Below are 15,514 nucleotides of genomic sequence, written 5' to 3' on the forward strand. Positions count from 1 at the left end.
TGAGATTCAACAGTCTTACACAATTCACAGCGCTTACCAGAGCACATACCCTCCCCAGTGTCTATTACCCAGTCACCCCCTCCCTCCCACCCCACCCCCCACTCCAGCTTATATTTTTAGTCTCCAGTCTGGAGGTGGTGGTGTTACTTCCCTCGTTCTTCCCATTGAGTTCGCTTTCCCTTCAAGGAAGTCCTCTGTGCATCTTGTACCACAGATGACCCTTCATTTCCTGTTTTCTTCGAGCAAGCACTTGTATATAGTCTATGCACACAGGTAAAACCTGAGTTTTAGGGAAGGCTTAACCAAGAAAATATGTCAGTTGTTTCATTTTCCAGTTGTCCATCCTATGGAGTGGAGAGGGACTTGAATTTTTATTCTTTGAGCTTTTCCTCAGTATGGTGATTGGGACAAGCCACTAAATCTCTCTCAGCCTCAATTTATTCCCCATAAAATGGGTCTCAAATAACTCATCTACTTATTTTTCCATAGAATTGAGAGGAAATGAGATTCTCTGTGGAAAGATGTTTTTATAAGCAGGAAACAGATTTTCACAGACAAGGTATTATTGGTGAAAATATTGTTCAAAACCTTGATGGGAAGGAAGTTTTATTTCTTAGAAACTGGTTCGAGAGCCTCCTGAACTCAACCTCCTCAGTGCTTTAAAATACCTCCATTGATTGGCAAGGTGGATACAACACTCTTAGGGTCTCCTGGATCCAGTCTGACCTACCCAAGTGTGCTGGTGAAATGAGATACCCAGGAACACACGCAAAGCTCAGGGGTGTCCTCCATGTGTCCCCCCATCGCTCTGCTCCTGGCCAAAGGCCCTTGGCCCTAGGGTCAGAAGATACTCGTTTCCAGGTTCTTCCCAGTCATTAACAAGAAAAAGAGAAGAATGAAGTCCATTTAAATGTTGCCCCTCCCCCCTTTTAAACAATGATGTCTTTCTAGGTCAAAGCAAGTATTAGGACCTTTACTCCCAGAGAAAAGCGCTTTGTTGAAGATACCCGCAAGCTGTCCAAGAAGGTAGGTGGGTACAGTTAACAGGCTCTTTGGTACACTCAGCACTGGAAGTGCTTAATTGTCCTTACTTAGCATCTCTCCCCGCCTCCCTCTTCCCCTCCCTCCCTTCCCCTCCTCCTCCCCCCTTCTGTCCTTCCTCCCATCTTACTTCCTTTCTTCCTCCCATCACCCTTCTCCTCCCCCCACCACCTTTCTCCATCCCTGCCTCCTCCTCTTCCCTCTCCCTTTTTCTCTCTCTCTCTTTCCCCCTCTCCCTCCCTCCCTCTTCTTCCCTCTCCCTCCCTCTCTCTCTGTCTCCACCCCCACCCCGCCTTCTCCCAGCTTCTCCCCACCTCCACTCCTCCCTCCACCTCCCCCCATCTGTCCCAGAACAAGGACCAAAGTCAGCAGGATAAGAAGAAAAAGACTGAAAATGAAAACACAGATGTTGGATGAAGTAGAAGGTGTCAGCCCTCCATTCATCTCCTGAGTCATTCTGTCAAGGCACATTCCTAGTGTCAGCCTCTATAGATTCTCTGACTTGGCTCTCCCTGCTAGCCTCAATCAGTTAAGGCCCTTTCCGCCTCTGTCCTCACAAGGTCTCAGGGAGGTGCTATGCCCAGGGAGGCCTTAACTTCCTCAGCCCGGTGGATCTTAGGGGCATCTAGCCTCGAGGTTCCCCACACTGCTCCTACCACTATTGTCTAAATATTTGGGATGTGTTGGCATTTTACCTCATTCTGAGTTAACTGTCTCCCTCTGCCTATTTCCCTTAATTCCTCACTCATCAGTTTAACAGAAAGGGATGATCTGGGCCCAGTAGGGGAAGTTTTGCATTTTTTTTTAACATGACCTTTATGTTTCTTTTCAGAGTCCCTCCCTGTCTTATTCAGAAGCAGTCCAGGATTTCACTCTGTACCTATTGTCCCTCTTCAGTTGTGTAACAAAGAACAAAGTGTCCCCTTTTTAAAGTGTTTATTACTTCCACGACTTCCTGTGGGGTGAGCAGCTGTGGATGACACAAAGCAGTTAAATATAAATTCATCTCCTCATCCTTTTGTTTCCCATGAACTTCTGGGCACACTTGGGAAGGGCCTGGAATGTCTTCTGAAGGGAGCATCCCAATGTTTTGTTTTGGTCTGCCATAACATTGAGTGTAATATTTATTTGGTGTAATCTGAGTAAACGTCTTTTATTATTATTATTACTGCCTTGTGCCCTATTTATTCGAAAGTTAAAACCTGAGTTGAAGTAGGTGGGGTAATTGCTTTGCAAACAAGTTGAAATGAATCTGCCTACAACTGGGAAAAAAAGACGTTTGTCCTGCATGGGGTGGCTTTGGGCTCTGGAGCTCCAGGGGATTTGGAGTCTGTTAGGATCTTCCCTATGTGCCTTTCACCACGGTGTGTCTGCAGATTTTTACACAGTTGAAGCTTGTGCTTATGATGCAGGTACTTGAGATCACTTACTATGTGGCAGGCACTTTCCAAAGGCCCTCAATTTTCTTCACTGTCTACAGGGTGAATACTAAAATCAACCCCATTGTATAAGAAAAGAGAGGTTAGGAAACTGGTTGGAGGTTGCACAGCTAGGAGGTGGGAGAGCTGGGTTCTCCTCCCACAATTAAACTTTCCTGTAGACTTTGTCTTCTGGACTACATGAGCTAGAATACTTGGACATCTAGTTTCTGCAAAAATCCATCCATTTCCTTCTAAACTAAACAATGTAGACTCTCTCTTTCTCTTTCTCTTTTTCTTACACACACACACACACACACACACACTCACACACATACACTCTCACACACGCATACCGAATGCCCTGCTGCTATAGCTTTTACCAGCTCAGTTTTGTCCTGAATATTATTGAAACAGGCTATTCTCCATCAAAAGAGCTACAAAGTACATTGTATTTTTTTCCTTCCATGGATGATGGTGTTTTAAAAAGAATTTTAGAAAAAGCATTAGGACTTTTCCTTTCTATTATTTTTTTTTAATTGGCAGCTATGCAAAATGTAATTTAAATGACTGAGCTGCCTGATCTAAAGAGACTATTTAAATCCAGTTCCTTGTTTTCCATTTTTTTTTTTATTAGATCTTATCAAGGGATATAGACCGTGTGAAAAGAATCACCATGGCAATGTGGAATACAATACAGTTCCTTAAAAGCTGCTTCCAGTGGGAATCCACGTTGAGAAGTGCTGTTGCATTCGTGGTAAGCCTTGATTTTATGTTCAAATTATTTGCTTCTGAGTCCCAAATCCAAATGCAGATGAGTTTTATTTTACTGACATGAAGCAGAGTAATACACATTCAACATAGCTGAAGTTCACACCTGTAAGGAAACTTTAAAATATAAATGGGAGATGAACCATGAGAGACTGTGGACTCTGAGAAACAAACTGAGGGTTCTAGAGGGGAGGGGGGTGGGAGGATGGGTTAGCCTGGTGATGCGTATTAAGAAGGGCATGTTCTGCATGGAGCACTGGGTGTTATGCACAAACAATGAATCATGGAACACTACATCTAAAACTAATGATGTAATGTATGGGGATTAACAACATAATAAGATAAAATAAAAAAAAAACACTTCTATTATTTAACTGAAAAAAAAATATAAATGGTATCCATTCATCTTTCTTACATATATTACAGCATAGATGAATATATAGATGTCTAAGACTGTACTTAGATCAGATTTTCCCTTGGAAATCCCTTAAATTACCCAAATCTTACTCATATACTATCACTCAGTAAGTTTAAGAGACCTAAGTTCTGTATTTTTGTAAATTTTTTTTTTCACTCAAAAATGTGTCTTTATACACGGTGGTTATTGTTATATTAACTGTGTCTGTATAGTCCCTCCATTGTGTCTATTTCTCTCCCTCTGTCCCAGTGAATGCCAGGACTTTTTGAGAAAATGATGGTTGAAAACTCACATGACGAAATTGCTCTAATTTATGTTTTAAGTAAATCTTCACAAACTTTGATATAAAAACATTGATTCATATCAAACCACTGTGTCACATGACAAGGTGACCCAACACCACGTAAGAGAGTGACCAATGTACATGAGATGCACTCTTCCTTCTCTCTGATAACGCTGGCCCATCCTTAGGAGCGAAATAAAATCACACAATCTCAGAAGAGCCGCAAGAGATCTCAGAGTCACCTAAGGTAACCGCTGAGGGTCCAGGAATCTTGTAGGGACTTGAAAGTTGGTGCCATGCCCTCACCTTATGGTTCTGGGCACCCTCCGCCATTTGTAAAAGGACTTGTTCTTGAAGAGATTGGTAGTGTCAGACGTGGAAGGAGAAACCAAATCTCTCAACTGCTAATCTTGTCCCTTTTTTTTTATCATGCTATTAATCTTTGTACTGGGCAAAGATCACAATAAGGCCTAATAGGATGTGTGAGTGGTTCTGAGTCATGATCTTCGGTAAATCATGAATCTTCTGTCTCTGTTTTTTTGTTTTTGTTTCTGTTTTTGTGTTTTAATTGTCAATGTTCTCTCCTACCTCACAGGCACATCCTCATTAATTTTTTTTTTTTTTTTTTAAATCAGCCTAAGATGTCAGCGGGTTCATGGTCACTCCCATCCTTACTCCTTATTACACAAACAAGTATATCAGCTCCACAAGAGGCTTTTTCTTTGCCATGGAGAACATTCTCTTCGGTTTCATTAATTTTAGATTTTCATTGCTTCAAGATGTAGAGGGCCTATGATGGCTGTGACCTGGACTTTTAATATACTTTTTCTTTGGTCTGGAATTGCTAAAAACAATTGGCCTTAATAAGAACATTAGTAAAAATGCTAGTAATCCATATCTGTCTTGTCTTGGCATTTATTCATCTGCTTCCTTTTCTTATAACATTTTCCGCTGGGGACCTCATGTGTTGCCTTCCTCTTCAGCCTCCCCACCTCCACTTCCCACCTGAATTCTCTTCAGAAACTTTCCACAGAATGTTCTCTTGTGATTCTGGGCAAAAGAGGAAAGTCAACACAATTGGTGGCTTCTTTCAGTCAGCACCCCAGCCAGCCCCTGTGAGGAGAAGAGGATTTCCTCTTTCTTGAGCTTAATTTCTGGCACCGTGATTTTTAGAAAAACAGAGCTCCATTGCACTGGCTTATGTAGGAGAATGACAGAAATGATTAATGGGCCGCTGGCCTGATCTGAAGAAAGATTAGAACAAATGAATAGAAATAGGTTGTCTACTAGAGGGGGCTTCTGAATGGGAAGGGAACTTTGACAGTGGGTCCTTGCATGCGTCCGTCCTGGGGGCACCATGCCAGGAAACGCGCTCCCAGGCTAGCAGATGCAGGCGGCCACTTCATCCTTTCAAGTCACTGTGGCCCCCCAAATGGAAGATAAAGATGGTGCTCTCCCTTGCTGGTTGTCCACAGTGTGATTTTTGCAAGGGTTTGTGAGCCTGGGACAGTCTCCACTGCGTGTGTGTATTTATTGGGGGACATTTCCCAGTGGACATCACTGAAAAAAATGCAGTCAATTTAGGAATGATACATGCATGAACCTTTTCTGTGAAGGTACTAGAATGAGGAGTGCTCCCTTAAAGGCATTTAGTTTTCAGTTTTAATTTGAAATGCCGTGTTCGAATGTTTATCTCATGTCTACTTTGACCAGCCTTGGCAGATCTCAGAGATACTACAGATAGAGAGAGAGGTGTTCTCCCCTCCCTAAGCCGATGAAGTGTCATCTTATTAGAGAATGTTTTTGTGACTACTATCATCATGGTCATTCCAAAACTCTTTTCTTGTTCCTAAAGCAAGAGCATATAAAGAAAAGGTACTTTCAGGATAAAATAAAAATATGTGTATTAGTCTCCCTTATTATATTTTAAGATTATGGGTATCCAAGACTTCATTTTTGGAGAGAGCATTTTGCTTTTATGCCTCTTGCCTACATACTGATGATGTTAGCCTCCTGTTGAATGTACAGATGGGTAATTTCACACTTTGGGGCCACCACTGGCTGTGGTACTATGTCCCTGACTCTGTGGGATCCCATTAAGGGTTGTCTTTCTGCAAAGCATTGGATCCTCAGGTGACCTGGGCCAGAGAAAGGAAGGGCTCCTGTGATGCCGAAGGCCCGCTTCTTCTCTTCCTTGCTCCGCTGTGGAGAATGCTGGGTTTGTCACTTGTACACCCTGATTCTCTCCTGGGATCTACCAAGGACAGGATGCTGTTACTGGCCCTTATTCATTGGTGTGACAATTTGTTCATGCTTCATTCACTTACCTTGGCGTTACGGGCAGAAGAGTTTTGTGGTGGTCTGAAGCAAGGTCTCAGGCCAAGCTTTTACTAAATAATAGGACTGCATTTGAAGGCCTTTTTATATTCGAAAGTAGGATGAGTGGTATCTGAGGGTTCACTGCACAGGTGGGTAAAGAACCGTTTTTGGTGGGCCAGTTCCCAGTGGGGCTTTGCCTTCCCCTCGAGGTCCAGGAAGTGACTCTAGCACCACAAGCTAAGGGCAAAACTATAGGAATTTTTTTTCTTATGTTTTGTCAGATAACATAAAATAGCCGATTAACATCATGTCAGTGTCTCTGTTTTCAGAGGAGACAAAGCATGAACATTGTAGGATCGTGTTTGGTATATTCTGGCTGTTCAATTTAAGACTTTATGAAAGCAAAGCATACGTTTCTAAGGATTCCTATGGGTGTGTATATGAATATATCATAGCTTGTTGAAAGCAGTGTTCAAGACGAGTGGCCTATAAAGATAGAAGTCCACATGGTGTCTGGTCAGAAGTGGGTGGACAAACATGGGAAGATTTATCTTATTAGACTGTCCAGGCGTAAACCCTTCCACCCTGGGATTTATCCCCTTTCTACTTACCCAGGTGGCTGTATTCCTAACACTTGGAGAAGAAAGTTGTCATTAATCCACTGACACATGCTATGTGAATGTTGCCCACAACATTGAATTCATTGTTGTAAGAAATTAAATTTGGATTTTTTTTCTGAGTGGTCAAGCCATTCATGCGTCTGTAGGCTCAATTTCTGTTTTGTTGGCATGACTATGGAAAATCTTGCTCATTTTGTCTCTTGGGTCTTTCTCTTTCCTCCACGTTTTCTAGATATTTTACTCTGTTGCATTTTCTGAGCTTGACTTGTTATAAATTAAATATGTATATATTTTGTTTTTTCTGCTCAAAGAGTCCTATTCTCAACTTTTCCAAAGGAAAATGATGTCAGTTTAATGACAGAGGCACAGGGTAACTAAAAATGATGCCTAGAAGAAGCACATCTGGGTATTGCCCTGTGAATGGATTTGTAATTACACATGGTGTTTCATAGACCTGCACATGGTCATTTTCAGACACAGACTTTCACCTCTAGGTGTCTTTAATAGCTCACGTTTCAGTGCTTACTGTGTGTCGGGCACCGTCCGAAGCATCTTGCAAATGTTACCTCATCTAATTCTCACCAATACCTGCTGATGTAGGTATCAGTTATTACCTTCTTTGTACAGATGAGAAAAATGAACCCACAGAGGTTAAACAGAGTGTCAGAGCTCATATGCTTTTAAGAAGCACAGCTGGGATATTAACCCAGACCATCAGGCTTTAGAGTACATGTGTTTAACCATTGAGCTGTACTACCTCTCACTGATGTTCGGAATTGCAGTGATTGTGGTCCTGGTATTTAAATAGATGATAATGACTGTAGGGACAATGACATTAGTCATTTCAGATATGTATTTAGATGTAATGAATGGGAGTTAAGCCTTTTCCAAGATGCTTTGGGCGGGGGGGACCCTCATCATTTGGGTGGGAATAATTCTTAGTCATGGTCATTATATTCACAAGAGATGGAGCCAGAACTAAAGAAGCATAAGGTGGAAATGTCTGTACCATCTCTGGGGAACAGCCCAGACCCTGGGAATCACATGCGCATGACATCCTTGGAATCTAGCTTGGTGGTCTGGAAAATCTCAGTGGCTGGTTCCAGGCTGAGCCCCCAGTTGGAGACTGAGTTATTTTTACCCACTGTGCAGGGGAAACTCTTAGATGATGGAGAAGGGCTTTCAAAGGGAGCATGAATGCTGAAAACAAGTACATGAAAGCGTCATGGATGGAATCTACAGTTTTGCCAGATTCTTTTTGAGAATTCCAGGTTGTTCAAAATAAAGGATAAGAGTAGAGATGAGCACATTTATCTATCTATCTACATTAATGCATTCCTTCAAACAGCTATCGGAGAGGTAGACCCACATTTCTAGTGTGTGTGGGGGGGGGTGGGGGGGGCGGTACTCTATAGTCTCTCCCCATGTTTCCGGACAAATACATTATTTAATGATAGTTACAATGAATTGAATTTGTTCTCAAAAGATAATTCTGCATTGTGATGTTTATACTGTGGAACCAATCATCTATGGGGGATTTTTGTTTGTTTTTCTGTTGGGTACATGTATTTTACAAACCCCATACTGTCTATGAAAAGACCTAATGTTGCATTATGGCATAAGTGAATTATTTTCATATGACAAAAAAGCATTTACTTGACAGATGGCATCATCAGAAGATTATTTTAAATAACAAAGGTCTCCTAATGCTGTAAAAAAGGATTGCATTTTTTTTTTCAATTTTCCACGAGTTTTTCAGGCACACACCTATTGCTTCAAGGGATGCAAGTCTGTGGGGCATTGATGGATTCCTTGTTTTATTAAATTTTTACTTGGACATTTGATGTTAAAAAGTAATCTAAATCTACCATATATCAATGGGTATCTTCATAAAGCTATGATTTTAACATCTGTGACTTTTTTCCTCAATTTTTTGAGTGTCAGAAAATGAAGAATTTCTTCTTCAGAGTCGACAGGGCCTGCGATAGGATACATAATTTAAAGCATCAATCAACCTCTCCTCCAATAAGGTTAAAAATACAGTTCCCCACTTTGTTAGTGAAATCCCGTATTTCGTATACATGGAATTCTTAGCTTTTAGAGATCCTGGAATGTTGAGAAATGTGAAATGATTTCGCATCGAACTTATAAACAACAGCAGCAGTTACAGAATGGGCCCTTCCAACCCACATGCCACGTGTGAAACACAGAGAGAGAGACTAAGAGAGCCTAAGAGGCAAAGGTATTTGGAAAATACGAAGTTTCTCCATGAAACATTGTGTGAAAACAGTTTAGTTAGCATTTCATACGCAATCTTGAGGATGCTTCTGTCCATGATCCATTCTGTGGTCTAAAGAATGTTCAGGTTGAAAGTACTTTGCTACAAATGACTACTATAATGGGAATTTTGTTTTTAAATCGGACTATTAAAGTAGTGCTGGTCCATGTCTTCTTGATGCTTTTGATATTTATGTGTTAACTGTGTCTAAAAGATTTACTTCTTCTTTAAGTTCTATCATCAATTTATTCACAACTAGATGCACCTGCATTTGATTAAACATTTGGTGGCTGTTTCCATATCCACCAGAAGTCAGTTGTATGTACAAAACAGACCTCACTTCCTGTTCAGTAGGTGTTTGCGCAGTTGGAGCTCAAGATTAACAGTATTTCTCTAAAGCTGAAAAAAAAATCCAGTTCCAATAACCATTTTGTCTGGAGGAGAAGATATTTTTTGACATTTTAAATACGTCCATATGTACTTGTGTGCGAAATGTATAAATATATCGTGTAAAATGCTTGAAATATTTGACAATTTATTGTTTTATTTAACATTTATAAGATGATTTCCCAAATCTTCCTTTTACAGAGGACTACATAATATACCTTCAAAAATATTTTAAAGGGTTTTTTCAGCATTTTTTTCATCAGAACAATCCACCATCACACATTGTGATTATAATTTTTACAACATAATTGCACCTTCTATTGACAACTCAGGCATTAACTAATTATGCCATTTAATAAAATTACAGTAATTGCATTAAAAGATTATCTGTTGAAAATTTAAAAGTGCACTCTTAACTATTCTAGCATATTTTCATGTTTATATTTTCAACTTTATAATTGAATTGCACTTTTAGACAGAATCATAGCTACGCTGACTGAATCAGTTGATATTTTAGAGTGTCCCAATTTTGACTAGTAAGCATTAGATCTTCTTCTTCTTTTTTTTTGGTCTTTTTTTTTTAATTCATAGAAGAGCATACATTGCCAATCTTCACATGGCCCCATTAGATAACAAATGAATGGTTAACTCTCACTTTTGTATGACAGGTGCCTGTTCTATATGGGAATGCTTTTGTCTCTACCTACTGCCTCCTCTATGGCTTTCTGGTGGGATACACTCACACACACACACACACACACACACACACACACACACACACACGTTTTCTGCCTTCTGTGAGTTTTCTGGTTGGGAGCCATTGTCTTTTTCAGATTCTCAGTGAATTCAGTCTAGTTCTCTCTACTGTCCAGAGATACCCTACTGTTAATTTGAACTTGGTCCTGAGTGTAGGGTCTTCAGTCTCAGAGAAGGAAGAAACCTGGAGGTCATGTCACTCCTTGACCCAGCCAGTGCCCTTTTCAAGCTTGCCCCATGCATTCCCTCCCTCGCTTTCTACAACCTTGTTTGTCCAGAGTCTCAAGCCCTGTTAGATACTGAGGCACAAAGATGAAACTGTCATGCTAAGTCCTCACCTGTCCCTTATCCACCTCCCTTCTCTCCCCATCTCCCTTCATTCCTCTCCCTTCCTCCTTCTCATCCATCTGCCCGTCCTCCCAGCTTCCCCAGCCCCCCTCCCCATTTCTCTTGCCTCCTCCTCCCACCCCACTTCTCTCCACTGCCCTCCTCTTATAGTTGAAACCAAAGTGATGCCATTTAATGATTGACACGGACTGTAAGAAAATTTAAATTTATCCTTTGGAGATCAACTTAGATAATATGCAAGGGAATATTTTAAAAATATGAAATGGGCTACAAATGTGGGTAGGGATTATTATCTGATATCACTATTGGTAGGTATGGTGGTATTCTCCTAACTCAGAGAGAGGCTTCACTAAAGCAGGTGCACACGCATACATGCGCATAGTTGCAGCTTCATCACAGAGGATGTTATCTGAGGATTTGTGAAAGACCTGTTTCAGGATAGGGTAGAAATGCAAATCATTGTATTACATGCCATATCGTTAGTGTTCAAGAATCAACTATTTCTAGGGCTGATTCATATGCATAGAACCACCAAATGCCAAAGCATGCAGTTCTGTCTTTAAAGCTCTAAGAATACTCTTCATGTTCGACCTCATAAATTAATTCTTCACATCAAAAATGGAGGAATTTTGTTTCTATGACCTAATAATTCAGGTTAATGTGAAACACTAAAGACTTATTCAGTGTATTGTAGCCATATGTTGGAAGGATTGTTTTAGGACAGTGTGAGCTACAAAATGGCAAAGACCCCATCTTTTACCTCTGCATATGTCCTTACGGCTCATGTGTTGGGTACACAGCAGGCTTCTAATCAATGCTGCTTGGAAGAGTGCTAGAACCAGTACAAACCATCTGTTATCAGATACTGCTTTCTTTTTATCCTAACTCCTTCTCTGACCGTGACAGCCTGTGGCCACATCAGAAGGTAAAATCCATAGACACAGTCTAACAGCTTCATCATAATCTTGTCTAATGTGCATTTTTCTAGCTTTCCCTCGATGCTACCCATCCAGGGGGTGGTGCTAATCTACAGCAAAAGGACCAAAAGGCAGCCAGCAGTTAGAGTACCAGGGGGAAGAGGAAGGGCGCTGGCAAATCTCTAACCCAGATCAACAGCCCCTGAATGAGGGGGATTTTATTTTTGATTCTCATAGAGGTGGGTGGTGCTTCCCCCCCATCTGTTTCTATATGTGACACCTGGATGCGCAAACATTTTGTATGATGCAAAAGTGAAAAGATCTAGAAATAAGCGAGAAGGAGAGGGAGAAAAATCACCGGTGTGTGTGTGAAAACAGTTATAACTGGTTCCCTGCTTTGGTCTGGACCTGTTGAAGAGCCATGCTCAGCACTTGTATTTTTGGCTAATTTGATACTGCCTTTTTTTTTTTTTTTTTTTTTGTGGCCCAAGCTTTGTCATTTGTTTCTAAGCTGTCATTTTTATTAGTCTCTCTGGCTGATCTTTGGGGCTCCCCATCAGGTGGCATGTGCTCTCCGTTGTCTGGCTGGGCTTGGCAAGCTGATGGCCCTTTTATTGCCATGTGCAGTGCGGGCATGCTTGCCTTAGCCTGTAGTCTGTAATTAGACCCACTATAGGCGACAGTTACAGGAGAGCCTGGTAATCATTCTAGCTGCCTGATCTGATGTTTATGGAGAGAAACCTTCTTTGTGGTCTGGTGAGGGTTTACTATGCTCTATTGTACTTTTTGCCATTTGATTTATGACTTAGGAAGGTGTGTTTTGCTACCTCTCCTCTTCTCTCCGTGTTGTGTCATTGGCTTTTCAAATAACAGCTAATTTGGGGGGGGGAAGGGGGGAAGGAGACATTCAGTGGCCTAATATTCCAGTTCTCACTTTGATTAAAAAAGATGCAAAGACAATTAAAATCCAATTCAGTAGGTCCTCATCTAAGCCATGTTTCTGTACAGTGTTTGCTGACTTTTAATCTCACTGGGATTTTCTTATAGCCCAAATCCATACGTACCCAATATATATATACCCAAATCCATATATATATATAGGTCCTTTTAAAATGACTTTTTCTGAGCAAGCTTTTTAAATTTTTTGTTTCAAGTCATTGCCAAATATGCTCATTTAGTCAAGAAAAAAAAAAGAAAGAAAGAAATGCAGTTCTTAGCTCACTTGGTGTTGAAAATAAGACCCTCATGGCTACTGTTTTTAAGTCTGGAAAAGCATGGAGCTATAGAATGTTAAATCAGAGGGTCCTTCACATTCGGTAGAGTGATTTTCCTAAGGCCTTGTGGCTTGTTAGAGGATGCTGCTCAACGACTATACACTTGTCTAGTATGTGATGTTTGTGGTCATAAACTTTGCAATTATGGTTTTAGTTCATGAGTATGAACTACGTCTACATGGTAGCCATGAATTATGTTCTTAAAAATTAAAAAAGCCCAACATTTTTCCTAAAGTCTTATGTTTGAACATTATTGTATATGTCTGCAGACCTGCTACTCAGAAGGGTAATGTGGCCTGGAGGAGCAAAAGTCTGTATAGTTACTCCATATGCATCTTACAGGTGATGAATCCTTTTCTTTTCTTTTAAGATTTATTTACCCACTTTAGAGAGAGAGTATGCATACGTTGGTGGGGGGGCGCGTATAGGGTAGAGGGAGAGAGAATCCCAAGCAGACTCACCCCATCAGCGCAGGGCCTGACACGGGGCCGCTGGGCGAATTCCAAGACCCTGAGATCATGACCTGAGCCAATATCAAGAGTTGGTCACTTAACCGACTGAACCAGCCAGGCGCCCCAGGTGATGGATCTTTCTAATCCAGACTTTATGGGGACAGTGTTGAAGACATGAATATGATGATGATGATGGTGATGATGATCTGTGCTTTTGTGTTTAAGCTTTGACCTCTGCTCTTAAAGCCTGTTCTTTATTGGGATACAGTAACACTTAACAAAATACTATCTAACACTTGTCTTTTGTTTAAAGAACAATAAAACCCTAAGTTACTTTTCTTCTCTGGTATATTTCTTCTCTGCTATAAGCCAGGTATATGCAATTATAAACTTTTTTGTAAACTGTTCCTTAGCAAAAACTGCTCTCCTTGGAAATCATTGAAGTCCTCACCATTTTGGTAAGGAAATTACTATAGGCTAACTTTCCATCAGAATTTTACTTTGCAAAATTAGAAGTGTCATGTGTGCGTTGCTGTTAAAAAATTGGCTGCCTGTGGCCACAGTCCCCTACACCTCCTTCAGTAAATCTAATTTTGCATTTCGTTGGTGATTTTTACGTGTTTAATAATGTATATATTTTCAAAAGATAAATAATTGATAGCCCAGAAATTTAGTACACACACATAGGCACACACAGACACACACACAATTAAGAGAGAAAGAGGAGGAGGAAGAAGAGAAGAAAGGAAAAGAGGAAAAGAAAGAATGGCAAATAGCCTGACCATTGCTTGAGTTTACTTAAAGATAGTCCTGCAGGTGGCGATAGAAACTCATAAATGATAAAAGTCCAAGGTAAATTTCTGTGGATTGCTTCTTGGGGATTTTAATTTCAGCAATTTATTTTTAATTTAATACAATCATCGACAAGCAGAAATCATTATATTAATTTAAAAAAAACCTCAAGTTTTGGTGTTGTGTAATCTCTTTTTATGGTAATTTACTCAGATACTCTATGGCATGTTCATCTTTATGCACAAGGGATGAGATCTGGATTATTGTGAAGTTGGTACAGATTTCATAGGACAACCATTTTAAGCCTTTTTTTCCCTTTTATTTTTAATTTTCTTAACTAAAATTGTATGCCTAATGCCATTGGTCAGGGTTATAAAATCCTTTGCTATTGTACTAAATTACTTAGGCATAGTGCTCTGTGTGTTTGTGCGTATGTGTACGTGTATGTGTGTGTGTGTGTCTCTACACAGATTCTCATCAGAGTATTAAATATAGTTGGTTCAGAAGGGCATTTCCTTCCTTAGCTAATTGTTCATGGTCAGTTTTAATTTGAGTGGAATCACGAATTCCTTGAAAGTGGTTTTACCCAGGGATTAAAAACATAACATAAGCAATTTCTTTTAAAACATTAGAAGATGCACAGTAGATATGGTAACATTTTTTCCAGTTACTTTCATTATTTCATTTTAGATTTTAGGCATTGTTGAAGCAAAGTTAAAACATCCAGTAGATCTTTCTTTATTGCTAGTTAAGGTTCAAAAGTTCTTAAATTGCTTTTTGTGGGTATATATTTTCATCCGCCATTTTTTTTCTTAAGTTTGGGTTTGAAAATGCTAACTCTAAAGTGATTTGCTGAAACATAAAGCTAATACGCAGCTCTTCTCTTTTCTTGTAGTCTTGTTTGAAAAACCTTGGCAGTACACATTTTCAAGGGGGAACTGCCTTGATTCTAAGAAAATGTAATTATTTTGCTTTAAATGCTGTAGGCTTTAGATGCTGAGTGTCCTCAATAAACAGCTGTGATAGTCTTGAGCAAATTGTGTGAATTTCGGCCTTTGTCTCTCTCTTGAACATTTCACCAAGTCTTGTGATAAAGTTCAAAACCAATAAGGTCTTGTATACTATAAGCTTGGATACAGAATTTCTTACAATGGGAGAGGGAGGAAAAGAAAAAAAGAACAGAAAAGAAACCTAGCCTTATATTCTGTTTCAATTGCTATTCCAATTACTCATGAGGGAGAAAAGTGGAAAGTTAAGTCAGACTCTCAGAAAACCTATTTTGCTGTCTTCGTATAAAGAATATTCAGTTCTCTGTTAGCAGCTGACCAAAATCTAATCCATTAAAAAATATATCGTGGTAAGCAGTTCTTGAAAATGTTTATAATAAATGGTAAAAGCCAAGCTTCCACTATGAGATTAGCAGTTGGAACAGGATGTGTT

General features: G+C 40.0%; 1 protein-coding gene across 1 annotated transcript in view; it reads left to right on the plus strand.

The window, feature by feature from the left end:
• The window catches only part of MCTP2 (multiple C2 and transmembrane domain containing 2), a 183,632-nt gene that overhangs the window by 100,190 nt on the left and 67,928 nt on the right, over positions 1 to 15,514 (plus strand). Inside the window, exons 15-16 of the mRNA XM_045899479.2 lie at positions 952 to 1,026; positions 3,097 to 3,216. Coding sequence (XP_045755435.1) covers positions 952 to 1,026; positions 3,097 to 3,216 — 195 coding nt within the window. The remainder of the gene's footprint in view (positions 1 to 951; positions 1,027 to 3,096; positions 3,217 to 15,514) is intronic.

This window comes from Mirounga angustirostris, unplaced genomic scaffold, assembly GCF_029215605.1.
Source record: "Mirounga angustirostris isolate CCGP_5_RB_7025 unplaced genomic scaffold, mMirAng1.0.hap1 SCAF_9, whole genome shotgun sequence".
Lineage (NCBI taxonomy): Eukaryota > Metazoa > Chordata > Mammalia > Carnivora > Phocidae > Mirounga > Mirounga angustirostris.